Source organism: Molossus molossus, unplaced genomic scaffold (assembly GCF_014108415.1).
Source record: "Molossus molossus isolate mMolMol1 unplaced genomic scaffold, mMolMol1.p scaffold_m16_p_13, whole genome shotgun sequence".
Classification (NCBI taxonomy): Eukaryota; Metazoa; Chordata; class Mammalia; order Chiroptera; family Molossidae; genus Molossus; species Molossus molossus.
This window is the reverse complement of record NW_023425348.1, coordinates 86,877,323-86,905,184: the sequence shown is the minus strand read 5'-3', so window position 1 is coordinate 86,905,184 and position 27,862 is coordinate 86,877,323. Positions and strand designations below refer to the sequence as shown.

The 27,862-nt window shown below is 42.1% G+C and overlaps 2 protein-coding genes across 2 annotated transcripts; both read left to right on the top strand.

Moving 5' to 3' along the window:
* The first annotated feature begins 839 nt into the window (after nucleotides 1-839).
* CBLIF (cobalamin binding intrinsic factor) lies at nucleotides 840-13,818 on the top strand. Its single transcript, XM_036259500.1, has 9 exons — nucleotides 840-941; nucleotides 1,610-1,786; nucleotides 2,523-2,636; nucleotides 3,069-3,209; nucleotides 5,461-5,642; nucleotides 9,048-9,225; nucleotides 10,599-10,800; nucleotides 11,909-12,027; nucleotides 13,642-13,818. Exons 1-9 carry the CDS (start codon nucleotides 863-865, stop codon nucleotides 13,701-13,703), a joined length of 1,254 nt encoding a protein of 417 aa, XP_036115393.1. The 5' UTR covers nucleotides 840-862; the 3' UTR covers nucleotides 13,704-13,818.
* Nucleotides 13,819-22,344: 8,526 nt separating this feature from the next.
* Nucleotides 22,345-27,295, top strand: MRPL16 (mitochondrial ribosomal protein L16). The gene is made up of 4 exons (XM_036257844.1): nucleotides 22,345-22,474; nucleotides 22,796-22,861; nucleotides 25,371-25,519; nucleotides 26,349-27,295. Exons 1-4 carry the CDS (start codon nucleotides 22,420-22,422, stop codon nucleotides 26,832-26,834), a joined length of 756 nt encoding a protein of 251 aa, XP_036113737.1. The 5' UTR covers nucleotides 22,345-22,419; the 3' UTR covers nucleotides 26,835-27,295.
* Nucleotides 27,296-27,862: the final 567 nt, after the last annotated feature.

Here is a 27,862-nt window from a genome sequence, read left to right as displayed (position 1 = left end):
ATAAATAAATAAAAGCTGACCTTTGAGCAGAGACATGAAAGAAATGAGACATGATAAGAATGTTTGTAGTCTGCTTGCTATACTCAAGCACACTTTGGCACAGAGCTCTTTACCTACTTTTTCCACACCTGTGTATACTTAATACTTAATATAGTGCAATGACCCCACATTTTCTAATTACTTACTTTAAAAGATAATATCTGAAAGCCCTGGGTATTTTAAACTACTTTCATCCCCAGATAAGGAAAGAGAAGTCAAACAAAACAGTTTCTGGGAAACTGGTCCATTGCTCACCTAAAGTCAAACAACTTCAAAGAGTCTAGGCTGGAACCCAGATCACATCAACCTCGTTGATTACATAAGGCCGGACTTCACCTGGCAGATCCTCACCTGCGAGCCTGAAAGGGCATTTGGTAAAACTGTAAAGTGAGGTGGTGTCTTAGGCATCACCCAAACCTCAGTGAAGTGGTTGCTGATAGACAGAGCTTTGTCTGACCGAGTGTAAAATGGCCTTGGGGGAAGTCATGCATCAGCTAAGCCTCCCAGTGCAGAGACCCAGGATTTGGGTAAAGGACACTTTGTCATCATTGCCTCCACTGCACACGCAGCCTGAGTTTCTCCCTAGAAGTCACCTTCAGACACCTTGCAGGGTCTGTAGCAGGTAAACTTAGATATGCAAATAGAAATTAGTTCTATAAGGGAGACAGAGGTCAGCAGAGGTGGTTGGGAGTGGCTGGGGGCGGGGGGCAGACTTTCCATAAAGGGAAGTATATATATATGAGAAAGTAGAGGAGAGAGACACTCCACTTAATAATACTGGGATTTTTGACCAGGAGACGTGGACAGAACAGGAGAGAGAGAGATGGCCTGGTTTACCCTTTATCTCCTGAACCTTCTCTGGGGTATGGCTGGGACCAGCACCCAGACCCGCAGCTCATGTTGTAAGTATGGTGTGTTTCCCGAGGATGTCAGAGAAGCAGTCACCCTAGGGATAGGTAGAAACCTCAGACACTGAGGTCTGCTGATGAGTAGGTGATTGAAAACAGCAATCACGACAGGAGCTCCAGAATGGGTGAGCCTGGGTGCTCACCTGTGTGGTTCGTCTTTCCTGACTTGACAGAGAAAGTGCTTTGAGAGGCAAGTCTATGCCTTGTGTGTTAAGAGACATGGTACAAAGACACCCTCAGTGACTGTTCTGACCAGGTGCCACTGCTAGTGGGCGTTTTGGGTACTCACTGAGTCATATCCCAAATCTTTAATGCCTTCATCATGTAAGAATGGGGGGGCGTGCATGCAAGAAAAGCAGTGATTTGGGGGAATGTGCTAGAAATAATATGAACTGTCATTTGCAATTGTTAAATGAGAAATCACTTCCTTTTTTTCAATTTTTATTTTTTAATTTTATCTTTATTGTTGAAAGTATGACAGATGTCCCCTCCCCCTCCCCCTCAACCCTTGACTTGACCAGATGTAGGGACTCAATGGCGTCCGAAGAAAATCTCAGTGTTTTCTCCATTCCTCTGGAGGGCGTTCCCTTAAGAGACCCTGGGAACACGTTTCTGTGGGGAATGAGGGGGAGGCCTTTCGTACCTGGCTTGTCTCTTCTCAGCTGTCCCCCCAGCCCAGCAGCCCTTGGTGAACAGTATACAAGTGCTTATGGAGAGCTCGGTGACCGACTCAGCCTTGCCCAACCCCAGCGTCCTGATTGCCATGAACCTGGCCGGAGCCTACAACATGGAGGCCCAGAAGCTCCTGACTTACAAGCTCATGGCCAGTGACACAGCCGGTGAGAAGTCAGAGCCCCTCCACCCACATTTCCCTGAGTCCTGCACACTGTTCACCACCCAGTCTTCACTCCCTGCCCCTCCCACCCCAATGCTGCCTCTGATTTTCCCTGAATCTCCCAGCACCTTTCCTGACATATCTGGAAAACACCTGGAAAGACATATGTGTGAAGTCAAGACATTGGTAAAGGAGGCCAGTCATGCAGAAGGGGCTCTAGACTGGATGCAAAAACAGTGGGCTTTCAGTTCTGGCTCTGTCACTTACTAACGGTGACCTGGAACAGGTCTCTCCATCCTGCTCACCCTCATTTTCCCCATTTGCAAAATGCTGATGATTCTAATAACAGTAACACTTATAACAAGGATAATAATAATCAAATCTCTGTTCTACTCCCTCAGAGTTGCCTTGAAACGCAAGTTAAAAAAGAAAGTTAAAATTACTTTGCAACCACAAATTTTCATATATATTTTCATATACATATATGGAAGTTCTTGCTGTTTTTCTAAACAAACACCAGGGATTCTTGGTACAGTTTTCAAGTCATACAGAGGCCACTAGATTAAATGTTCCTTAAGTATTTTTCCATACTTCTTTCCTTAATAATTATGACAAATCAAAAAATGGATCACATAATTTTTAAACATCAACATGATCTGGAAAGAAGCAGAGTTGCGCCCTGGCCCCTGTCTTTCTCTTGCCTGAAAATACCTTAAACTGTTTTGCTCTCTGCTCTGCAGATCTGACCATCGGTCAGCTTGCACTCACCGTCATGGCCCTCACCTCCTCCTGCCGAGACCCTGGGGACAAAGCATCAATTCTACAGAGACAAATGGAGAACTGGGCGCCTTCGAGTAAGACCTCATGGAAAGGAGGGGAGAATGAGGCAACTGGTCCTTCCTGAGAATGTTGCATCTAGAAAGAAAAGGGTGGGAGAGTGGAAAGTTAGGAAAGAGATTGTGTATTTCCACTCAGGTTCCCTCTGATAATTCCATAGATGAGTTACTCACTTCCAACCCAAAATGAACTAGAAAAGACCACTAGCCCAGGGCCACAGCCTTACCATGCCATCTCCCGCCTGAAGACAGCACCTTCCCTCTCATTCCACTCTCATGCCCAATGACATTCTTATTCTGAAATATCAGCGGGATCTTCAGCCAATACAGTGTCTTCTTTTGATGGGTTTTCTAGCAATGTCTATTTAAAAGGTTTGGCATTTCTTTTCTCACAAATGTCCTCATTGTGGTGAATGTTAGTCTTATGGAGGTCCTCTATCTTCTCTCAAGACCCTAATGCTGAGGCGTCAAGCTTCTATGGGCCCAGCCTGGCGATCTTGGCACTCTGCCAAAAGAACCCCGAGAGGACCCTGCCGATAGCAGCCCGTTTTGCCAAGACCCTGCTGGCCAATTCTTCTCCCTTCAACATAGGTAAGTCAGTCACCACCTTCAGACTGCCCTGAGCTGGGAACATCGAGGGAACCAAGTAGTGGAGCTAGAAGGGAAAGTAGGAGAGAGAGGATCTGGGGATCATGAAAATGTCTGTAGAGGGGAGATATTTAACAAATATTTGTTGGACATGTGAATTAAGGAATAAATGAAGGGGAGATAGTAAAACTTAGAAACCAGGATAATATTTGAAATGTCTGGCAGTTACAGAAGCTCCGTCTGGAACAATAAACATGTCCCCCAAGTCAGGAGTTGTTCCCAGGCAAATTATTAAATCAATGTCTAGACTTAGCTCTACCCTGAACCCGCTCTCTTATCACTACTGATGCTTCCACACTCTTATTCTCTCAATGCTTCTTCTTAGAACATCCAAGTATGCTCTATCAAGCAGCTACTCTCTGAACCCTAAGCGCACCATGCTCCCCTTCCAGGCTACTTTGGAACCATCCTGTCCCTTCATTCTGCAAGCACGTGGCTGCCTGTGAATGGAAGCTATTCCTCTGCAACACCACATCCTTCTTGGGCTCATCCTTCTGCATCTAATAGTCCCTTCTCTGTATAAAGCCCCTCATTCAGGTCACCTTTTCTCCTCTGCCACTCCCTAAGCAAAGGCATTATCTCAGGTTTTCACTCCCTTATACCTGCCTCATCAGTAGCCTCCCTCATTTCAGGCTCATTCAGGCCACTGAGCAGGTAAATATTGACTCAAGTGCCCTCACTATGGGTCAAGAACAGACTGGCCTCCGTTTCCCACCTGGAGCACCTGGACATGTTTTATAGGACTTGTTTCAACAATTCTGTCACCTTTAATGAGGTCATACGACTTTAAGATAGAGATTGGGGTAGGGAGGGAAGGTCAGTGGAAGAAAAGATGCCATGTGGCAAGTCTTTCATTTGTTCTGGTCTTGTCATGGAAGAGCTTGATCATTCAGTCCACACATGGTGAAAATAATGGAAAAGCCCCTGCCTTGGTACTATGGGGGATGCTAAGCTCCCACTATCCAGGAACTCACAAAGCTCAGTAACAACAAAACAGCAGAGAGTGCTGAGATGGCAAAACAGGTACAAACACCGAAAGTTACAGAAGTTCAGAAAAGACACTGCACGTGTTGTGCTGAAATGACCAGAGAAGGCTTCATGGAGAGATGGTGATGGCTAGACCTTCAAAAAGCAGTGACATTTTTGAAAGATAAACATTGGGATAAGAGAAGTGGGATTGAATATACTGCCAGTGTACATTAATTTTTTTTTTATAAATTGTTTTTCTTTATTGATTTTTAGAGAGAGAGAGAAAGGGAGAGGGATACAGAGATAGAAACATCAATGAGAGAAAACATTGAAACATCGATGAGAGAGAACATTGATTGGCATTTCCTGCACGCCCCCCCCCCCACCCCCCCCCGCTAGGCACATGCCCTGACCAGGAATCGAACCGGCGACAACTCTTGGTGCATGGGTTGATGCTCAACCACTGAGCCACACCGGCCGGGCCAGTCTACATTAATTAAAAGCATGAATTGTGGAGTCATACAGATCTGGGTTCAGGTCCCAGCACTGCTACTTTTTTTGTTGTTGTTACAGATGTTTCTCCTTTTTCCCCCACTGATTCCCCCCTCCCCCTCCCTCCCTGCCCTGTCCCGGCTTTGTTGTCCATGTCCATTGTTCATGCATACATGCATATAAGTTCTGTGGTTTATCTCTCCCCCACCACCCCTTCTTCTGGGGATTGTCAGTCTGAACCCCACTTCCACGTCTCTGGGACTATCCCATTCCTCAGACTGTTATGTTCATTATATTCCACAAATAAGTTAGATCATATGATACTTGTCTTTCTCTGTTTGGCTTGTTTTGCTTAGGATAATACTTTCCAGGTCCCTCCATGTCGTCTCAAAGGATAAGAGATCTTTCTTTCTTACAGCTGCATAGTACTCCATTGTGTATATGTACCACAGCTTTTTTATCCATTCTTGTACTGATGGACACTTGGGCTGTTTCCAAATCTTAGCTATTGTAAATAGCCAGAACTGCTACTTTCTACTTATGTGTGCTTGGGCACTACTTTACCTCTCTGAGACTCCATTTTCTCATCCCTCAGAAGGAGATAATTATAGGTCCTATTTCACAGGTTGTCCTGAAGAGTGGAGATAAGATACCTGGAACACAGTAAGCACATAATAAATGTTAGTTGCTCATCTTGTTGTGGTGGTGGATCTTATCCCCCTATGATTCACAGACACAGGAGCAATGGCGACCTTGGCTCTGACCTGTGTATACAACAAGATCCCTGTAGGATCAGAGGAAGGTTATAGAACCCTGTTTGGTCAGGTACTAAAGGATGCTGTGGAGAACATCAGCATGAGGATCAAAGACAATGGCATCATTGGGAGCATCTACAGTACTGGCCTTGCCATGCAGGTAACACGCCTTAATGCTCTTTGTTGGGTCCTTGCCAATTAGACTGGATAGTAGGCTCAAGAGACCGGGCTTCTTCTAACATCTCTGGGGGAGACCAGCTAGTGTGACCTGAGATAGAATCCTTGTGGTGCCTGTGCCTCAATTTCTCTATTGGTAAAATGCTGCTAAGTGTTCATTCCTCCCTACCTTTGTAGGTAAAGTATGAAAACAAATCTGCATGAACTTTTTTCCCTCCCTTGGACAACAAAAGAAACAAATCCATGAAATGTATTGGTTTATTATTAATAATGATCAGTTTGTTCATAATAATCATAGACTAATGAAAGTTTGATGTATAAAAAATAAGGATATTAAAATAGGTCCTCAAAAAAATAATAATTTTTCTAATTCCGCCTTGCCAGTCAAGTGTTCTTTTTTCAGCCCTTTATCTTGCTCCAGAAAAAGAGATGAGCTTGCATTCAAAATGATTAATTAAAATAATCTAAAACTGACTGAACATCTAATCTTTGTCCAGCTCTATTTCAATCTTGATTTCATTTTCACCTCACAAAGAGCCCTCACAAACAGTGGAGCCAGGTGTGTCTGGTAACCAAGTCCATGCTATGCTTCCCTAGTATAGATCCCTAGGCTTGGAATATATAAAATGCTGCTTGATTGGGGTTGATTAGGGCATGATCCTCCCATGGAAAACACACCAATGATAGTGGGGAGAGATAACCAACTAGAATCAGAAACTAAAGGGTCATCTATGGCCAAACCCTCTATTCCAAACTAAGAAGTTTGTGCTTCAAAGTCTCAAAATGCCCTATGGGATTAACAGAAAAACTTCATCAGGATGGCCAGGAAACAGAGTCATGGAGTTACAATGCCAGCCCTAAACCCAATAGAGCTCTGGACTACTGTTGGAGAGAAACCCTTTGGGGAGAGGGGTGGATGGAAACTGGTGTTGATAGTCCACACATTAAAAATTAGCAAAAGGCATAAACGGACGAAACATTAGTTCACGTTCAACATAAGAGTAAATACGGAATTCCCACTGCAATGCACCATGTATAGGAACAGCTACCAAGGAGTCAGTTTCCCCATCATGTCACTGTCAGTGGAATTTGCTGTGGAACAAAATCCTTGTTTTGGTTACCATGGCTGAATCCTACAGGATCAATCCCAGGGTTCAGGTCTAGAAAGCTTTGTGGAGGAACAAAGCCAGTGTGAAAGGGATAGAAAATGGGTTTCAGTTATGACTCACTTAAAATAACCTTGCTTTACCTTACACAAGAGAGAGAAGTGTTTGCTTTGGTTAACTTGGTTTGTGGATTCTGTTTGGGATTTTATTACCTTCCAGTTACACTCTGACTAGCAGTTCCTGAGAATTAAAGCTTTTCCTATCAAAAGGCAGGACCTCATCCACATGCAGTTAACAGGCCATGTGAATTTCTTGTCGGTTGGGATAAAAAGCCGTCTCCTGCCCCACCGATGGCCCATTTTCAGAGTTTACCCAGGCAACCTGAAGTCTGAAACCACCAAATATCTAATATATAGCCTTTTTCTAATCTAAAACGTTCTGGTGTAGAAAAGCAAAGGGGTCTGGAGCTACAACAACTTGGGCTTAAATCCCAGATCTGTCGCCGTTTGGAGCAAATATTGAATTTATCTGAATTTCATGTTTCCTCATAATAACAAGGTTGCAAAGATATAAAAAAAAAAGTCACAGGCACAATGTGGTGTTCAGTAATTGTTGGTGGCCTCTCCCAGCAAAAGAGTGGTGGCATAAAGCTTCCTTTTCAGCCTTCACTCACCCTCTTCTTGGATGTCAGTGCCCTTCAAGTGGCCTAAGCCACCTCATTGCTTCCCTAAGGCACCCATGAGGCATTCTCTCTTTTCCAGAATTTCTCCTATTCCTTCCATCGGTATTCTAGTGTTTTCAAGGCTCCTCCAACAGAAACTTAACTTAAAAAGAATCTGATAAACTTCCTCATGCAAGGTTCTTAATGACTTCTCACAGGTCAATGTGTTACTCCTCTCTGGAGTGTTGGTGATGGTAGTGCATTATCCCAAGGGAATTCATCTCACTTTGTGGGATTTTGGAGTTGAATATGGCAAGTGAACAAGATAGGTTGCTGAGGAGTACCTACCCAAGGCCCCTAAACAAACTGCCCTATAACATGGCCTCTGGCAGGAGCTGCGGTTCATGGTCACTGAGGTTAACAATGATGGTTGTGCCTGTCAAAACTGTCTGATTGCTCATACTACTGCCTCTGGCTCACAGAGCCATTTCTGACTCTCCTCTCCCTTCTCCCATTTCCCATCTCAAGCTTCAAGTAAATCGATCATCAGCAGTCTCAGCTCATTAACATGCTCTGGTGGCTATGGTCAGCACAATGCTAAAGGGAGGGAGGTGGTAATGATAAGTTACATATCACATATTACAAAGTGATTTTGCATATCACCCCACAGGACATCCCCCAAAGATAAGCAGGAGTTACAATTTCTATTTTACCCATGGGACATAAAACTCAGCAAAGTAGAATGAATTGATCAGTGTGTTAATCAAGACTCATTTTGCAAATAACCAAAACCCAAATAATTTTTGCTTCAGAGAAATGGAGACTTACTATTTCACGTAAACTGGGGTGTCCAGGGCTGGATTAGGTGATTTCAGGGTTCATCAGAATGAAGGACTCCAATCATGATACCAGGAACCATTCTTTTTTTTTTAATGTTTCAGCCCTGGTCTTTGTCATTCTTTCCTGCTCCTTGGCTTCTTCCAAGTGGCCAAGGAAGATGGTCACTAGCAACTCAGTGCTTAGTTAAATGACACCAGCTGAATAACCGCAGCAGGGGGGAAAAAAAAATCTCTCCCAATGTCTGTATATCAGGGAAGGACTTTGATGAGTGTATGTGCCCATAAATCATTGTCACCAAGAGGGTGGCATTCCATAATTATCCCAGCCCAGGCCATGATCCACCCCTGTGGATAGAGCCTCTGGCTGACAGTCCCAACGTTATCACCAAGTGTGGGAGGAGTCCACCAAACGGTGTGCAGGACAATGCAAAACAAAAGCGGTCTACTATGTTTAGACGGCCACATTGTCCTAGACTGAAGCTCCCCTGGAGCTTGCTTCGCCCAGCTCTCGCCCTCATTCTCTGTCCAAGAACTGTTAGTAAATACAGTAGGCCCAATAATATTCCCTGAATCTGAATGTGTGACTACTATGTGACAGACAAGGAGTTAAGTGGCGAGGATGCAGCAGTGAACAAGACAGACGTCATTCCTATGCAGCTTCAGTTTGGACTCTGGATGATCAGAGAGATGAATGATCAATGTATCCCTCATAAGGCATATAAAGGCCAACTCTCAGCTCTACCTAATTCCTCTCTCTCTCTCTCTCTCTCTCTCCCTCTCAGGCTCTCTCCGTGACACCTAAGCAACCTAACAAGGAGTGGAACTGCAAGAAGACTATGGATGCAATACTTAATGAGATTAAGCAGGGGAAATTCCACAACCCCATGTCTATTGCCCAAATCCTCCCTTCCCTGGAAGGCAAGACATACCTAGATGTGCCCCACGTGTCTTGCAGCCCTGGTAAGACCTCTTAACGTCTGTCTCTCCTTCTGTCATAAACTGGCAACTTAGGTCCGGAATGCTATGTGGATCCATTTTGAGTGGCATATAGGCTTTTCTATGTCCATTACTTCCATGTAGGCAGAACCACATCTGACTTCCAATCCCCAGGAGTTGTGTGGTAACACACAACATATACCATCCTGGGCTCAGAATTCAGCCCTCGTGTCCACTTTATTCAGCACACATTTAGTGAGCGCCTACTATGAGTAAAGCATTTTTTGAGATGCTGATAGGGAAGATCCATGGTCCTAACAATCAAATAACATGCTACTTCATTCATTTGACAAATGTACCAAGTATGCAGTATCTTAGTATATGTTCTCTTTACAAAGCCAGCCAACAAATATGTAGACCAAAACTACAATATTTGAAGGAATGAAATAGAAATAGAAGCCAAATACAAAGGCCAAAAGCCAAAACAAACAAAATGTATCCAATCATTGACTTGGCTGGGAGGCTTAGGAGAAGAACAGAATTGACCTTTCAGCCTTGACGATCTGAACATGAATCCTTGGTGCTCGTAACCCATCAAAGGGATGGGGTAGAATCCTGGCACATAACCTTTTATTTGAAATATATTTATTTTGCCCAATTATAAATATAACCCAGAGATACAATGCAGAAATATGCATTTAGAAACTGGGAGACCTGCATAACAATTTTATCACTCCAGAGATAACTAGTCTTTGGCATAGATTCCTCCAACTTTTCTTTCTTCTCAAATACTAATAGAAAATATTGTTTATCTTATGTTGTATGGACGTCCTAGAATAAACAGATATTAATGAGCTCCTTGTCTATCTCAGAGCAGAATCCTCAGAGATGACAATCAAGTAACCTGTCCCAATCATGCCAGACACAACCACATTCACCTAACCTTAAGCTGCTTTCCAGTGATTTCCCAGCTTTAACTGGGTGACCATGGAGCCCTTCCCGGGATTCCACAATAGTTGCCCAGCTACTTTGTTAAATAGTGTGATATATACTACCTTTGCTTCCAGACTTTTAGGGTTAACAAAAAAACAAACAAACTGAACAGTGAGTACCATGTAAAATGTACGACTTAGGGCTCTCAAGCCTCCCTTCAAGTCACAAATTCTTTTAACAAAATAAATGTTCATTGTAAAACTAGCTGTCAGTTCTTCAGCTATGATCAGTTCTCGAGAACGGAAACAAGAGCTTCATAGATCACACCAGTTTCTCAGAACAATCCACAAACTCATTGCCATTTCTTGAAAGGTTTTCTGGGATGGGTTGCCAATAGAGATTTTGTACCTTCCATACAAACTCCATAATCTTTATGACAACTTTGGCCTCTTTGCTCTTCACAGATCATGAGGTGCAACCAACTGTACCCAACTATCCTAGTCCTGTCCCCTCCGCAGCATCCAACATCACCGTCATATACACCATCAATAACCAGCTGAGAGGGGTGGAGCTGCTCTTCAATGTGACCACCGACGTTAGTGTGAAAAGTGGATCCGTGCTGCTTGTGGTCCTGGAAGAAGCACAACGCAAAAACCCCACGTTCAAGTGAGCACTACAAGTAGCATTTGCCATTCTCCTTGAGCCTAACCTCAATTTCCATTTTCTCTCTCTCTCTTCCCTTCATTTACCTTTTTTCCTTCTGATTATGTAACATATTTTTATTTAATAGTGCCCTTGAGAGCCGGCAATCTCTCATGAAAAATTAAATCGTATAAGTCAATATATAACAGAGTTTTTAAAATGGGAATTCAAAGAAGAGAACGTCCATTGCAGATTAGAACAGTCAAGAAGGCTGTGGCTTTGGACCACATTCAAAGAATAGGTACTATGCAGGAAAATGTGAAAGGATGGCATCTAGGGAGAGAAATTGGTGAGAACAAAGCATTCGAGACAGGAATGGGCAAGGAATTCAAGACCAATGAGTAAACTAGAGAAGAGAATTTGAGATTTAATTGAATCCAGAAGGATAGATTAGGTGGTATTGTAAAAAGCTTGAAATACAAAGCTAAGGAGGTTTGAAGTACTACAGAGAAGCACTTCAAGGTTTTGAATATGAAAAGCCATGTTGTGAAATGTTAAATGCTAGGGAATGACAGACTCTGGTAAAGTGATGAGGGTCACATCTAGGATAAATGGACTCAGAGCAAGGAATAGTCACAGGGCTCTGTGAGGACCAGATGTGGGGATCAAGACAAAGAAGCTTTCACCAGGAAGAGAGAATGTCTTTTGGAGAAAAAGACATAATTCCTCTAGAAATTTTTTTAAGTTTCTTTTTTCTTTATTGATTATAGAGAGAGAAGAAGTGAGAGGGAGAGAGAGATAAAAACATCTAGGAGAGAGAACATCGACTGGCTGCTTCCTCCATGCCCCACACTGGGGATCGGGCCCACAACCTGGGCATGTGTGTGCTGACCAGGAATCAAACCAGCGACCTCTTAGTTCATGGGTCAACACTCAACCACTGAGCCACATTGGCCGGTCAAGATATTTTTAATTGTGGGTGTTTGAAAGAGAAACATTAGGAAGCTTTTGGAGATATAGAGAGATTCTAGAAAAAGAGATTTGAGTCATCTGATAGAGGTGAGATGACTTAACCCCTTATTGCCTGACCTAAAGTGAGATGTTTATCATATATACGATTTTATTCTTACAGATTTGAAACCACAATGACATCTTGGGGCCCTGTCGTCTCTTCCATCAACAATATCGCTGAAAATGTGAATCACAAGACATATTGGCAATTCCTTAGTGGCAAGACACCTTTGAATGAAGGTTAGAGAATAAAAGGAATGTGGGTATTTTCTCTATAGTTTAAAGGCTACATTTTTTTATTTCCTTATTTCATTAGTTAATTTATTTAATAAGTAAATAAGTATAAGATTGTATGTGCATATACAATAATTTTATATACAGTGGTTACATATATGTACATATACAAATATATTATGAATATATATCGTGATTAGATAGATAGATGATTGATGAGTAATAGACAGGTGATAGATAGAATGGGTAGCTATTTAAAATAGCTTTTATAAAAATCAAGAATCCTGACTCCACTCTGAGAAAATGTCCAGTGAACAAGAAAAGTAGATTGATCTACTTCAAACAATAAGGGCTGAAGAAAGAAAAAGCAAATAATGTGAGAGAGACAAAAACAAAACTGGAAAAAATAGCATGTGATCTAAGAAGATGGCTGCCTTGGAATTAAAAAATTAAACATGTATGTATAAAATAAAAGCACAGTGAATTCGCAGCCAGTGGCAAACAAATATGAGGAATAGAATAATAGCCATTCATGTAGATGTGTTAGGTTTTCATTTCATATACCCACTCTGTAGGTATCAGCGACTCTCTCTGTTAAATAAAGTCACAGCAGAGCTGAGACTGGGCTCCGTAAAGATGTTTCAGTATCCAAGATGACAACAGGAAAGATGTTTCTCTGAGAGTCTATCATGCATTTAACAAAATCAGGCCAATCAGAACTTGTGGAATTGCAGCAAAGCATATAATAAGGATCTTAGAGTCACATGGGCCTTGATTAGAAGTTCTTTCTCTTATTTCCTAGCTGTGCCAGACAGGTAATTAATCTTCTCTGAGCTGGTTCCCACAGCCACAAAATGGAAATAGCAGTAACCATCTCTTGGGTTATTGTGAGGATTAGCAATAATGTGTTTAAAATGAGTAAGTACAATGTCTTTTGCATAGCATGTGTTCAAACATGCTGATCCTTGTTATTAGTTCCCCTGCTGCCTTCATCTCAAGAATTGCCTAGAGAACTTAAAGCAGGTTTATTCTCATGTGTACCAATTATTACTCTTCTCTGAAGGAAGGGATGGTAAACAGAAAGGCCTCAAAGATTAAAAAAAAAAGATTTGGGCCCGGAATTGTCATTCTCTCTGATGCTGGGCTACTTGAAAGTCGATCATCAATATTGTCATCATCTAGCTTTCCTGTCTTGAAAGACAAGAATTCTCAACAAAATCAAAAGTGAACATAAGTTCCTGCCTTGAATGCTCTAAATCTGGCGTAAATAAGTCCTCTGAACAACTACCGCCATTTATTGAATATTTATTACGTGTCAGGTACTATATTAGGCATCTAGTGCTCATTATTTCTAACCCAGGGTAAAGATCACTTGTGCAGTTTTATATATGAGGCTCGCACAATTTAAGGGGCTTGCCCAAAGACGTGCGCCAGGTGGCCACCTAGAGGCTGGAAACAAGGACTCCTGAAACCTCAGCTCAGTGCTCCTTCCAGACTCACCGAGCTGCCCCTTTCACTCGGCAGCGATTTTACTTCTCTAACGATGGGCTAATCCTTTGGGAGGTGGTGGTGGTTTATATGCACCATGGTGACCTTCTGTTACCCTCTGCTTGTTTCTAGGAGTTGCTGACTACATACCTTTCAACCATGAGCACATCACAGCTAATTTCACCCAGTACTAATGACGAAGTGGGGTGAGATGCTATCGGACAAAAGGGTGGCTGGAATTTTTTTCACATCACTTCAAATCTGTGCAAAACAGGGGACGTCTACGGTGGTACCATATTCCTGATTTAATTAACTAATTAATTTTTAAAAAATTTTTAAACATGGAAATCATATGTAGAATAAATGATGAAGCAAACTTCTCTAGAGTTTTAACCTCTGTGACCCGTGAAAACAAAGTGCAGCTTCTCAAGGCAATGGCTGCCAGTCATGATGTCACCAGGGTGACAGGAGATGGGAGAGCCCAGCTGATATTATTGGAGATCATTCTGATCTTCTCAGTTAATTAACCAGCACACTCTCTTATTTCTACAAATGAAACGATATGTTTTAAAACTCCTATTTGTGTTTCATATACCAAATACTCCTGTTCTAATCACTTCGTGTACACACATATACATACGTGCATACATGAAATGGTCAAAATTACTTCATATGAGACCCTTGGTTGGTTCAGAATAAGGAAAATGATACTAATGTCATAACTCTCCCCTTCCATTTCCAATATTTGTTCTGGGTAAAATCAAGTTTAAATGGCATATTTTTATACAATTTATATATAAATATACATTCATTATATTAAATACAATTTTATTTAATATTTAACATAAATTTTAATATAATACATTTTATATATATGTATATATATTTTTAAATTTTTATTTATCCTCACCCGAAGACATTTTTTCACTTTTTGTTCAGATAGAGTAGGAGAGAGAGAGAAGAAGAGAGAGAGAGAGAAACATCAACGTGAAAGGGACACATCTAGTGGTTGCCACCCACACGACCCAACCAGGGCCGGGGACAAACTGCAACCGAGGTACGTGCCCTTAGCGGGAACCGAACCCAGGTCTCTCTGGACCGCAGGCCGACGCTCTAACCACTGAGCCAAACCGGCCAGGGCACATTTTATATATTAAATGTAGATATACACCTATAATCCTACCTCATACATAATATATATTTTTATATATTGAATATAGATATATCTATAAACCCAGGACATATGTAGATATATGTATATATAAAAGCTTTCAAAGATAATCATAACCCTAATCTCTGCTGGTGGGAGTCAACCCTGGCACAAACTTTTTAGAGAAGGATATGAAAATTTGTATCAAAACACCTAAAATATACTTAACTTAGACCCCCCCCAAAAAAAAGTCCAATTCTGAAAGTTATATTAAGGGAAGAACCATAAGTGGACACAGATATATAGAGTCAAAATGATGGGCTGTTTCGAGAACAAAGCTTAGATATGCAACCTCAGTACATCTCCTAATGCTGAGCCTCAGAGTAGACAGACTTAATGGCCCTGTCACAGGTCTCCCCCAACCCTGTCCCCCTCACCTTCCCACCCTCCACCCCAGCATCTTAGAGCAAGAACCTGCTCTCTGGGAACAGTCTGGCTCCTGGGAGAGAAAGGTGTGAAGTACACAGGCCCAGGTCCCCATCCCAAACATACCTATTATATGTCACTATGCCCCAGAAAAAGGTCTGTTAACTGGAGTGAAGGAATCCTTAGGGAGTGATGAAAAGAGCTCTCTCATAACATATCATAATGCTTATAACATGGAAAAATGAAAAAAATCTGCATGTCCAGCAGGAGAGCAATGAATAGGTAAACCCTGGTGGAGCCATATACCGGGGGTGCTTAAAAGTCTCCAAAATTCATGTTGAAGATAAACATTTGCTGACAAGACCTTATATAATATCACCCATTTCAGAGAGGTATAGTGGTTATCTGTGTGATAGAATTATTGGTGACTGGTTTTGTTTGTTTGCTTCTCTGTATTCTAAGTTTTCTTTGTTCGATACATAATCAGTGAGCAACTGGAAAATGGGGAAATATTTTAAGCAAAGATTTTTTTCTTATTTAATCATAAATAAGGCAACAAAAGAATGTGTGTGTGTGTGTGTGTGTGTAAGAGTCCTGCCTCTGAAAAAGACAAATACCACATGATCTCACTTATATACGGAATATAATGAACATAACAGTCTGAGGAATACGGTAGACCCAGAAACATGGAAGTAGGGCACAGACTGACATCCCTCAGAAGAGGGGGTGGGGGGTGGGAAGAGATAAACCACAGAACTTATATGCATGTATGCATGATCAATGGACATGGACAAATAAGCCGGGGACGGGGCGGGGGTGGGGAGGGGAGGGGGGTGCTAATGGGGTAAAAAAGGTAAAATATCTGTAACAAAAAAATAAATAAAAAATTGAAAAAAAAAAAAAGAGTCCTGCCTCTAACTTTTGCTCTAATGATAGAAATTGGAGGAACAAGAGTGGCATGGGAGAGAATGAAGAGGGGGAATCACAGGTTGGTTTCATGTATGAACACCTGGTTTTAGCTATATGCCTAGTAATTAACTGTGTGTGTTCATCTGTATCTGCTGGGGTGGAGGATAGGGGAGTAATACTGACCTGGGATCTACTATGACACGTTGTAATTCCACTTTGAGAAGTGCCTTCATAAAATGTAGTCTGTGGTCATTATTGGGTAAGGCATAATGTCCAAGACAGCATTCAGTTGTTTCAGTGACCATGATAAGCGCTTTTGTGACCTCTACCGGCCATGGCTGGAAAAGCCTAAACTTTCTTCAGGGGCGTGGCCAATTATGCAAATTTGTGAAGATGCAGGAGAGAGAAAAGGGAAGATTGCTACCAAATATTCTTGCTCATTTAAAAATTGTATGCAATTGTACTTGTCTTTAGCCAGATGGATGAGTGACCTACAGCAAGTACACGACTGAATATAAAGAAGTGGAACTACATACCTGGTCCTCTAGCCCCTTCCAACTGAGTCCTTATAATTCCTTGAAATAACAGAGTTTTGCTCTGAATTGCAAACGGCTCTATGATGAAGGAGAAAAAGAGTAATTCTGGCCAAGAAAATAAAAATAGAAAAAGAGAGAATGAAGCATAACAAAACATTTCTACCGCAATGTTTTTTGTAAAGTAAACTTGACCACGTGTAAATAAATATTGTGTGGAAATTCAGTACATTATAAAGTCATGTATTGAATGAGGATTTTCAACTTGGAAAAAGAATTATGTTAGATCCCTATACTTCCGGCCTTTATAAGCATATTGTCACAGTCAAAAACTCTTAAGAAAATTACTGGTAGCCCTGGCCGGTTTGGCTCAGCGGTTGGAGTGTGGGCCTGCGGTCCAGGGAGACCTGGGTTCGGTTGCCGCTGGGGGCGCATGCCTCGGTTGCAGTGTGTCCCAGGCCCTGGTTGGGGTCATGTGGGTAGCAGCCACTCGATGTGTCCCTTTCACGTCGATGTTTCTCTCTCTCTCTCCCTCCCACTCTGTCTGAACAAAAAAAGAAAAATAGAAAATTACTGGTAAATTTTAATGCATACAAATTATAAGTGGTCATTCCTCAAAAAAATACTGAAAATGGAAAAACATAATTGAAATATATACAACCAAGCAAGAGTTGATGATCTTAATACAGGTGTGGGCAGAAGTAATTTTATAAAGAACTCTGTGCCAAAGTGTTTGAGGATAGCAAGTAGACTGCAGGAATGTGTCAGTAATGAAGGCCGGCAATTTGAGCACTTACGAGATTGTAGCGAAGTGCACTGGGTCACTATGACATTCTTTTGAGTTAATGAATCTATTGTAATAATTACAACCCGCATGTCTTTTTCCAAGTGGACAACTGTAAACCTACTTTTGCTAACCCCTGTATATAAGTTTTTAATTGGTAAGAAAAAAATAAACAGTATGATTGAAAAAATAAAGTACACAAGCAAATTCCACATGCAGAAAAACAAGTAGACAAAAACATGTGAAACTAAAGACACAAGAAAAAGTCCAACATCATTAATCATTTTTTAAAATGCAAACTAACTATAACCAGTATGTAAGTTGTATTAAGTAGGAATCAGAAATCAACTTGAGTTTTCCCTCATGCAGAAAAACTTAATAAGGCTGATTATTTGTATTTTCTCTTTATTCTCTGACATTTTTAGATTGTCACTTCTAGGCACAGAAAACATTTTTATTTCAGTAATCAAAATGTCCAATACTGTGTAATAGCTAAGACCTTGAATTCCATTTAAAGATAAAGCTTCCCCCCTCCCCCAGCTTGGTACTGCTCCAGATAGACTGTAGTGAACACAGATGGAGGTGGGGTCTTTGTTTCCTCATTTTGCACTTTCTCCAAGCAGTAAGAACTTTTCTGCCCCTGATCTCTCATCTCAGTTTCTAACTCCTCTAGGATGGCTCACTGGCATGGCATCTGTTGTAGGCTAAATTGTGTGCCCCCACCCTCCAAAATATACAGATATATAGAGATGGAGAGAAAGAGAGAGAGAGAGAGAGAGAGAGAGAGAGAGAGAGATTTGAGTCCTAATCCCCAGCATCTCAGAATGTGACCTTATTTGAAGAAAGGGTCTTTACAGAGGTAATCAAATTAAAATGAGGTAATTAGGGTAGAACCTAATTCAGTGTGACTAAAGTCTTTATAAATAGGGAAATGTCAATGGGGGAGGGGAGAGACATCTGTAATACTTTCAACAATATAAAATTTTTAAATAACTAGAGTAAATTTGAACACACAAACCTGCATAATTGGAAGACTATGTGAAGAGACAGAGAGATGACAGCCATCTAAAAGCCAGAAAGAGAGGTCTGGAATAGATCCTTCCTCACAAAATAGACATTTATCACTCTGTGTCAAATACCAATCTTCTAACTGTAGAGATCCCATATCAAACTCTCTGTGTGGTCTTGAAATTTCTCTCTCTAAGCTTAATGGAGCATCCCCATCTCTAACCATTAAAGAAAGGAGGTAGATCTCAGAGTATATCAACAACTCTGTCCAAAGAAATCTCTAGTCTCCACTCCCTTTCTTGTTTTTTTTCCCAGTGTTTTTACAGGGTGGAGAAGAATGGAGAGGTAAGAATAACCAAGCCAGTTCCTACAAAACTCAGCATCTCACTTTGGAATATGGGGATTACCACATACCTTCGGGCTTCAGGCAAAACTGAGTCAGAAACAATTCTGTTTTGTTTTGTTTTTATCCTCACCCGAGGACATTTTTCCATTTTTTGTTCAGATGGAGTGGGAGGGGGAGAGAGAGAGAGAGAAACATCGACATGAAAGGGACACGAGTGGTTGCCACCCACACAACCCAGCCAGGGCCAGGGACAAACTGCAACTGAGGTACGTACCCTTAGCGGGAACCAAACCCAGGTCCCTCCGGACCCCAGACTGATGCTCTAACCGCTGAGCAAAACCGGCCAGAGCAGAAGCAATCCTGTTATAAATGTAACATTGGATGTGTTTTTTCACCTTTCATATTGGCAAAACTCTAATAGAATTATCACATCCTTCCTCAGCAAGGGTGTGAATAAATATGGTTCTGGTACAGTGTTGATGAATGCCAATTTTGCACAATTGTATGAAGCAAAATTATTTTAAATCAACATTCCCTTTGCCCTGGCTGGTTTGGCTTAGCGGTTAGAGCAACGGCCCAAGGACCAAAAGAGTCACAGGTTCAATTCCAGTCAAGGGCACATACCTTGGTTGCAATTCGATCCCCAGCCCTGGTTGGGGTTGTGCAGGCAACAAATCAATGTGTCTCTCTCACATCAATGTCTCTCTCTCTCTCTCTCTCTCTCTTCTTCCCTCCTTCCCTCCCACACTACCTGAAAATCAATGGAAAAATATCCTCAGGTGAGGATTAAAATAAATAAACAAATAAAAAATAAATCAACATTCCCTTTGATCCAATAATTTCTGTTTGGAATTCACTCAAAAGGAATACCATTACTGAAGGGGTGTGAATAAGGATATTTCTTATAGCGTGGTCTATAATAACATATTTGTAAATAATTTGATTAAGCAACAAAAGGTTTATTATGGTGTATTATGGTCAAACCATTCATAGGAATTCCATGGATATAGTCTGTGAATGGCAAGAGAAAAACAAGGGCAATAGTTCACATTGTTCCCTCTTCTTGGTCATACAATTAAGGAGTTGATCCATTCTTTGTGCCTACTGACTTGCTTCATGAGAAATCCTCAAAATAGCTCTGATGTAATACTTTAGTGACTCCCCAAGTTGGGATGGAAACTAAGTTATCTTTAAAACTCTGGAATATGTATAGATACATTAAGTTTTCTCATGGCAGTAAGACAGATGCTCAATAAATATTATTGAATGAATGAAGACTTTTCTGTACCTCATTTTTACCACTCTTATCTACAAAATAGGATTCTAATAAGATAATCTATGTATATAAGAAAGATCTCTTTATTTTTTATTAATTTATTTTTGTAACAGATATTTCTCCTTTTTCCCCCATTTACACTGTCCTCCCGATCTCCCCCCCCACACACACACACACACTGTCCCCAGCATTGTTGTCTATGTCCATTAGTTATGAATACATGCATATAAGTTCTGTGGTTTATCTCTTCCCTCCCTCCTACCCCCTCTTCTGTGTCTCTGGGTCTATTTTGTTCATCGGTTTGTTTTGTTCATTATATTCCACAAATAAGTGAGATCATGTGATATTTGTCTTTCTCTGATTGGCTTGTTTTGCTTAGAATAATACTCTCCAGGTCCCTTCATGTCATCTCAAAGGATAAGAGATCTTTCTTTCTTACAGCTGCATAGTACTCCATTGTGTATATGTACCACAGCTTTTTTATCCACCCATCTATTGATGGATACTTGGGCTGTTTCCAGACTTCAGCATTTGTAAATAGTGCTGTTATAAATATAGGGATACATATATTCTTCCTGATTGTTGTTTCAGGCTTCTTAGGGTATATTCCTAGAAAACGGGATCACTAGGTCAAATGGCAGTTACATTTTTAACTTTTTGAGATAACACTATTTGTTTTCCATAGTGGCTGCACCAGTCTGCATTCCTATCATAGGTATACTAGAGTCCCCTTTTCCCCACACCCTCACCAGCACTTGATGTTTGATGACTTGTTGATGACACCCATTCTGACAGGTGTGAGGTGATACCTCATTGTTGTTTTAATTTGCATCTCTCTGATGATGAATGACGTTGAGCATTTTTTCATATGTCTCTTGGGCATTTGTATGTCCTGTTTGGAGAGGCGTCTCTTTAGGTCCTCTGCCCATTTTTTCTGTACCGCAGGCCAATGCTCCAACCGCTGAGCCAAACCAGCCAGGGCCCTCTGCCCATTTTTTAATTGGGTTCTTTGTCTTCCTTTTGTTGAGTTGTATGAGTACTCTATATATTTTGGAAATTTACCCCTTATCTGATACATCATTGGCAATTATGCTCTCCAATAGAGTGGGTTCCCTTTCCATTTTGATGGTTGTTTCTTTTGCTGTGCAGAAGATTTTTAGTTTGATGTGGTCCCATGAGGAAAGATCTCTTTAAACAGCAAGTCATTCTAATATGTTAATTATTAACATTGTATTAGAGTACAGTGATTTTTGCTGTGGAAAAACCTATGGTACCATTGCCCTTTTAGAAATTCTCTGTAACATATTGAAGTTAAACTGAAGAAACTAATATTATCTAGCCCCGTAAGAAGTTTCTGTACATATCCTGAAAGCAAGAAAGTTCCATGGTGATTTATTACATTATGATATTATAATTAGAATCTGATAAGCAAAAAACCAATCTGTTTATTAAAATGAGAGCACATGTGTGCCTGTGTGTGTGTGTGTGTGCACACACACCATTTACATCAATAACCACACCTGGCACTAGGTTACTAGATTCTGTTCTCTCTTTCTTTTAAAATAAGAAACATTAAAAACTGAGACGCTAGATAACTTTTATACAGATGGAAAAATATATAAATCCTAGGGGCACCCTAGAGAAGTGGTATACTGTAGTGAATTGTAAGGAACTGTCAAAAGTAATATGAAGGAAACCGTTTTAAAATAAAGTCAGAGCTGATATCCCAGATGAATTTCCTTGCACTTTTTATTCCTCAAACCGTTGGAAGCTCAAAACCAGGCAGAATAACCTTTGGACTGAGCCTACAGATGAACTATATTCCAAACAGCTATTTACAAAGATAACCAAAGCAGACATCGTGCCCACGGGGCTGAAATGTAAAGGCATTCTTTAGAACTAGCATCACTGTGTTTATCTGCACCTACAGAAAGTCCTTCCCTCTATTCATGTAATTATTCCCCTTCCTTTCTCATTAATAGCCCCTTGCCTTCACCTCCCAAATGAAACACTGCTGGGGTTTCTGCTTAAATCACTGCTTCCCAGAATTACAATTCTTTTAGGATCTCAAAGGCTAATCGCCTCTCACCTAGAGTTTCTATTTTTCGGTTAACAGAACCAAATTGTTTTGTGAACCCAGGTTTTCTGAGCACCGTAAACCGCGGAAAATACTCCCCGTGCTGCCGCCTTTATCTAGGAAAAGGCCCCAGATTGGATGCAGACCCCAGAGCGCCTAGGAGAGCCTTTCCGGACCAGCAGGAACCATCAGGAACCAACTCCGGAACCCACGCGCAGAGGCTCGGGTTTCTTCCGCTTCCGGGGGGACTATCTACGGAAGGGACCGACGGAAACGCAACTTCCTGTCCGACTTGGCGCAGTGCGAGCGAATCCCTGCGGGGCCCTGGAGCGCCACACTCTGCGCCGAGGCAGCCTTCGTGGTCGCTGTGGGGCGCGCGGTGCGGCGGAACGCGCGCGACCATGTGGCGTCTGCTGGCCCGTGCCAGTGCGCCCCTCCAGCGAGTGCCTTTACCAGGTCAGGAGTCCCCGTGTCCCCCAGGCACTTCTTTTTTCCACGCCATTCCCAAGCCCGTCTGTCTCAGACTGCAAGGAGGCCCTGCCTGTGGTTGCCGACGCGCTGGTGGGGGTTGCGCTTGGCCGCCCCTCCTGCCGTAAGGTTTGTGCGGAACCGCCCCAGCCGCCGGTGCGCGTTGGCGCCCCTGGACCCCGGCTGGTCTCGTGGGGCGCCTGAGCCCCTTTCGCGGAACCCGCGCCCCTCCTCCCTGGACACCTCCGTCAGGAGTGTGTCAGGCCCGGCCTGGTCGCCGTCCTGGTTTAATCTGAGTTGTCTTTGCAGGTTCCTGGGCAGCCCCGCCCGCCAGTGCTGGCCTGAAGACGCTGCTCCCGGTGCCAGCTTTTGAGGGTGAGAGCACTTTTCATTTTCACGATTGTAAACCTTTTCTCCGAGGGAACCCAGCAGAGGGGAGAGGAAGGGGAAGGAGTGTTCTTGTGCTTTCTGTCTCCATTCATACATTCAGTAAATATGTATTTGAGGGCATGCTATGTGCGGAGCAGTGTTCTAAACACCCGAGATAAATCAAATCAAATAGGCTAAAGGTCCCTGCTTTTATGTGTATAATGAAATAGTTTCCCCACTGCCTACCCCATGGTGTGTGACCATGGTCCACCCTTGTCTAGGGTTAGCTAATTGGCCTCAAATTTAGACTTTTGATGTTCTCTTCAAATGAAGTTATACATATATGCAATCACTTAACACGATGATGTGAAAGCGTTGATTTCTTAAATGTAAATGTTTATGGTAAGCCAAAATTTTGTAAATCTAATTTACCATTTCTTTTTTTATATATATTGGAAATCTCAAAAAATGAAAGGGGCCTGAACCTCTGAGAGCCTACCTTCTACACATAACTATTAAACTACTACCTGCTCCAGAAGTACATGTGGACTTGTAGGCCAGAGAAAGCATTACTGTTTCTCTGTGGCTTCGTGTAGAAACTGGGCGGGGGGGGGGGGGGGGGGGGGGGGGGGTCCTGTAATTCTGCATAGCCCAATAGCCCATTAATAATTTGATATTTCCTTGAAGTCTCCTGTTTTTATTTGACCCCATCGTAGAGGCATGTTTTACTATAGAAATGTCTTTTTTTGTTTGTTTCTGTTGTTTTTTTTAAATATGTTTTTATTGATTTTTAGAGAAAGAAGAAGGGATAGGAAGGGAGAGATAGAAACATCTGTTGGCTGCCTCCTGCATGCTCTCCCACTAGGGATCAAGCCCACAACCTGGGCATGTGCCCTAACCAGGAATTGAACCAGTGGCCTCTTGATGCATGGGATGCCGCTCAAACAACTGAGCCACACTAGCTAAGCTAGAAATGTCTTACCAGTTAATTTTTTTTTCCAAAGTGTCAGATATGATAAAGATATAGCGTGTCTTGGCCTACATTTCAGCCCACCCACCCTCACCCAGCAAGCTGTTAATATTGTAGGATATGTGCAGATCTCAGCATGAAAAGCCTCTGCCCAAGTAAAGGAAAGAGCACTAGTCTTAGGTTGGAAGCTCCCCAACAAGAATGTGGCAGAGCAGGAGAACTTAGATATTTTCATGTACAATCTAGTATTTCCACTATCCCCATTAACATCCACAGAAGTGGTGTAGTTTTGTTTTTGTTTTTTAAATTTTTTTCTTCCTTTATTGATTTTAGAGAGAGAGAAAGGGAGAGGGAGAGAGAGAGAGAAACATCGATGAGAGAGAACATCAATTGGCCGCCTCCTGCATGCCCCCCACTGGGAATTGGGCCCACAACCTGAGTATGTGTCTTGACCAGGAATCGAACTGGCAACCTCTTGGTGCATGGGTCGACGCTTAACCAATGAACCACACCAGCCGGGCTGTTTTTGTTTTTTAAGTGTTATACTGTCTGGCTTTGTTGTTTTAACTGGATGGCCTAGACCAAAGTATAAAATGTCTCTAGGTCTCAAGTTCATCTTCTGTAAATAGAGATGAAAAATACTACCTCCCTCATGTTCTGTTTCTTGATCTGGGTGATAGTTGTGTGGGTGTGTTTATGCATTCACTTTGTGATAATTCCACTGAGCTGTATGTGGTTTTTTTGGGGATTTTTTATGTTTGTTTGTTTGCTTTTTGGCCCTTTGATATATGTGTGTAAAACTTTTAAAACTTCAACATTTTATAAAAAGGAAGCCCTAAAAAATACCAAGGCTGCCCTGGCCGGTTTTGCTCAGCGGTTAGAGCATCGACCTGCGGTCCTGAGAGACCCGGGTTCGGTTCCCGCTAAGGGCACGTACCTCGGTTGCAGTTTGTCCCCGGCCCTGGTTGGTCGTGCGGGTGGCAGCCACTCGATGTGTTCCTTTCACATCGATGTTTCTCTCTCTCTCTGTTCCTCTCTCTCCCTCCCACTCTACCTGAACAAAAAAATGGGAAAATGTCCTCGGGTGAGGATAAAAAAAAAAAAAAAAAAAATACCAAGGCTATAAACTTCTTTAAAAGATTAAAAGAGATAATGCATATAAAATGTTCAGCTCAATTCCAGCACTAAGTAAAAAGAAGAATGTTGGCCAGTGTTATTCTGTGAGTCTTATTCTCTATACTGTTCCAAATGGTCCCTTTTAGAGTGTTAGGCACAGAGAAAGCATTTAATAAATGTACTTTGGTTTGAAGGTTAAAACTTTGCTATCTTCAAAGGTTCAAAACATTCAATTCACCATTGTCATAGCCAAAGGCGGCCAGTGTTAATAAAAGCATCCACAAGAAAAACCTAGCATATTTGGAACTAGCTTTCCATGGTAACTTTTAGTTAAGACTTTCACCTGATGCTACAAACCTTTCTAGGAAGAAAATGAGTCCTTTGAGATGTGTAGTATCACTTACTCTTAATTATCTGTGCCCCTCTTAGATGTTTCCATTCCTGAAAGGCCCAAGCTTAGATTTGTTGAAAGGGTACCACTTGTGCCAAAAGTGAGAAGAGAACCTAAAAATTTGCGTGACATACGGGGACCCTCAACTGAAGCCACCGAGTTCACAGAAGGCAGTTTTGCGATCTTGGTGAGTGAGTTGAGTGGCAAGCGGCTACGGGGTGGAAGCCAGGGATTAACATCATCTCATACTTTTGAGTCTCTTCCTTCACAGAGTTTATTAAAACTGACACCAGTTAGTTTTTAAACTGATGTGCAACACTCAAATATTTAAGTTATGTCTATTTTTTTTTAAATGTAGAGTGACAATAATGTAAACACAGGGGAAAATAGAGGCTACGTAATTTACCCCGTAATCAGATCATGAGACCTCAGGCCTCTTGAAAAATAAAACTATCCACTTTTTAGGGTGTGGGACAGCTGTTTCCTTACTTACTATGTAGCTTCCATGAAGATTTGATGTCAGTAGCTGCATAAATGTGTGTGGACTAGGCTTGATTTCTCATCAGGCAGCCAGCGTGATGTTTTCAAGCCCTGTTCCCACGGCCTGAATGATCAGCTCCTGCCTACCTCTCAGAGCCTCATGTCCACTCCTGCCCCTCCCCACCCCGTCCCGTCCCTCACTCTCCTCCAGCCACACTGGCTTTTCAAACTCCTTCACCTACACCGTTCCTCTGCCTGGAACACTTGCCTCTTTTCCTTTGGCTAGTTCGAACTGTTCTGGCCTCAGCTATGTCACTTCCTCCAAGAGGCCTTTTCTGGCTACCCATCGAAGTGGGTCCACCCTTGTTCTCATTTATTGCTCAGTCCTAGGCTTTCCATGGTACTTTTTCATTAGAACTCTTTTATTTTCATGTGTATTGTTGAAGCCACAGTTGTTATAAAAGAAGACGTAAGAATAGAGTCCATAAAAGATATCTAAATCCCCATGTGCTTCTGATTCTTCCATTCCCCTTCAGGCACTGGGTGGTGGTTACCTCCACTGGGGCCATTTTGAAATGATGCGCCTGACGATCAACCGCTCTATGGACCCCAAGAATATGTTTGCCTTGTGGCGAGTGCCAGCCCCTTTCAAGCCCATCACCCGCAAGGGTATGGGGCAGCGCATGGGCGGCGGCAAGGGTGCCATCGACCACTACGTGACTCCTGTGAAGGCCGGCCGCCTCATAGTAGAGATGGGGGGACGCTGTGAATTCAAAGAGGTGCAAGGTTTGCTCGACCAGGTGGCCCACAAGCTGCCCTTCCCAGCAAAGGCCGTGAGCCGTGAAACTCTAGAGAAGATGCGGAAAGATGAAGAGGAACGAGAACGTAACAACCAAAACCCCTGGACCTTTGAGCGCATAGCCACTGCCAACATGCTAGGGATACGGAAAGTACTGAGCCCATATGACCTGACCCAGAAGGGGCGATACTGGGGCAAATTCTACATGCCTCACCGTGTGTAGTGAGAGTAGGAGAAAGGAATGTACAGAGGGGAGGAATTGACATTTTTGTTCCCCTCAGCTACCCAGAAAGTCTTTGGGCGGCTCTGATGTCACAACCAGGGAGCTGCATATGAGTGCTGTAGGTGATTTCTGAAAAATTGTACGATACCTGATTTAAGTGCATTATATTTATATTAAATAAGATTTGAGTATCACCTTCAGTTGTAACTTCTCATGGTCACTCTTAATCTCTTAAATGACTAAGAGACAGGCCTGATGGGCTCAGGAGCCCTGGTCCTCCCTGGCCGTACGGTGAGCATCGTCAGGGCCACAGCAGGTGTTTGCATCTCCCACTTCATCTGCAGATCGGACTGTATATCTGCACTACCTCTGTGTGTACACACTGCAGGAACCAGGCTATGGCATTTTACTAGTTACAAGTGAAAACTAATGTTTTTGCAAAAGCAAATAAAATGACAGTACATGGGTTACTTCAGCAGATATTTACTAATACCCAGCTACCCAACTTCTCAATCTTGGGAGGGGCTGTTGGACACTATGGCAAGGAACACACCCTTGCCTTTTAGCAAAAGGAACTGATAACAAAAGTTGAAATTGCATCACCTCTCCTAGGTCTGAAGTTCTTTAGGAGGAAGAGTGTCTGGCTCTGTGTGTGTCCCTGCGAGTTCTGGTCCAGTGTAGTGTGCTACACAACACTCCAGTAGTTACTGCTGGATAACAGGGCCCCATGTTTCCAGCTCCCTGTTTGCCTTTGCAAGATTAGCCTGTTTTTCAGAACTAGTCAGCAGTAGTTTTCTATCCATTGTTCCAACTAAAGGAAATACAAATTGATAGAAATATTAAACCATTTGCTTTTGAAAGTGGGTGGGAAGCACAGTGAAATGCCATATTTTTATCCCACTTTCTTAAAAAGTTAAGATCTTCCACAAAGAAAGTAATCTTTCAAGAGTACAAATTTATCTAAATAGTTGCGTGGTCCTCAAAAGTTTTATACTATTTTTAATGTATTTTTAGTTAACCTCTTGTAA

Coding starts and splice junctions, on each gene's coding strand:
- CBLIF (XM_036259500.1), top strand. CDS start 863: ATGGCCTGGTTTACCCTTTATCTCCTGAACCTTCTCTGGGGTATGGCT. Junction 3,210..5,460: donor TTCTTCTCCCTTCAACATAG/GTAAGTCAGTCA, acceptor TATGATTCACAG/ACACAGGAGCAATGGCGACC. Junction 9,226..10,598: donor CCACGTGTCTTGCAGCCCTG/GTAAGACCTCTT, acceptor TGCTCTTCACAG/ATCATGAGGTGCAACCAACT.
- MRPL16 (XM_036257844.1), top strand. CDS start 22,420: ATGTGGCGTCTGCTGGCCCGTGCCAGTGCGCCCCTCCAGCGAGTGCCT. Junction 22,862..25,370: donor CCCGGTGCCAGCTTTTGAGG/GTGAGAGCACTT, acceptor TGCCCCTCTTAG/ATGTTTCCATTCCTGAAAGG. Junction 25,520..26,348: donor AAGGCAGTTTTGCGATCTTG/GTGAGTGAGTTG, acceptor ATTCCCCTTCAG/GCACTGGGTGGTGGTTACCT.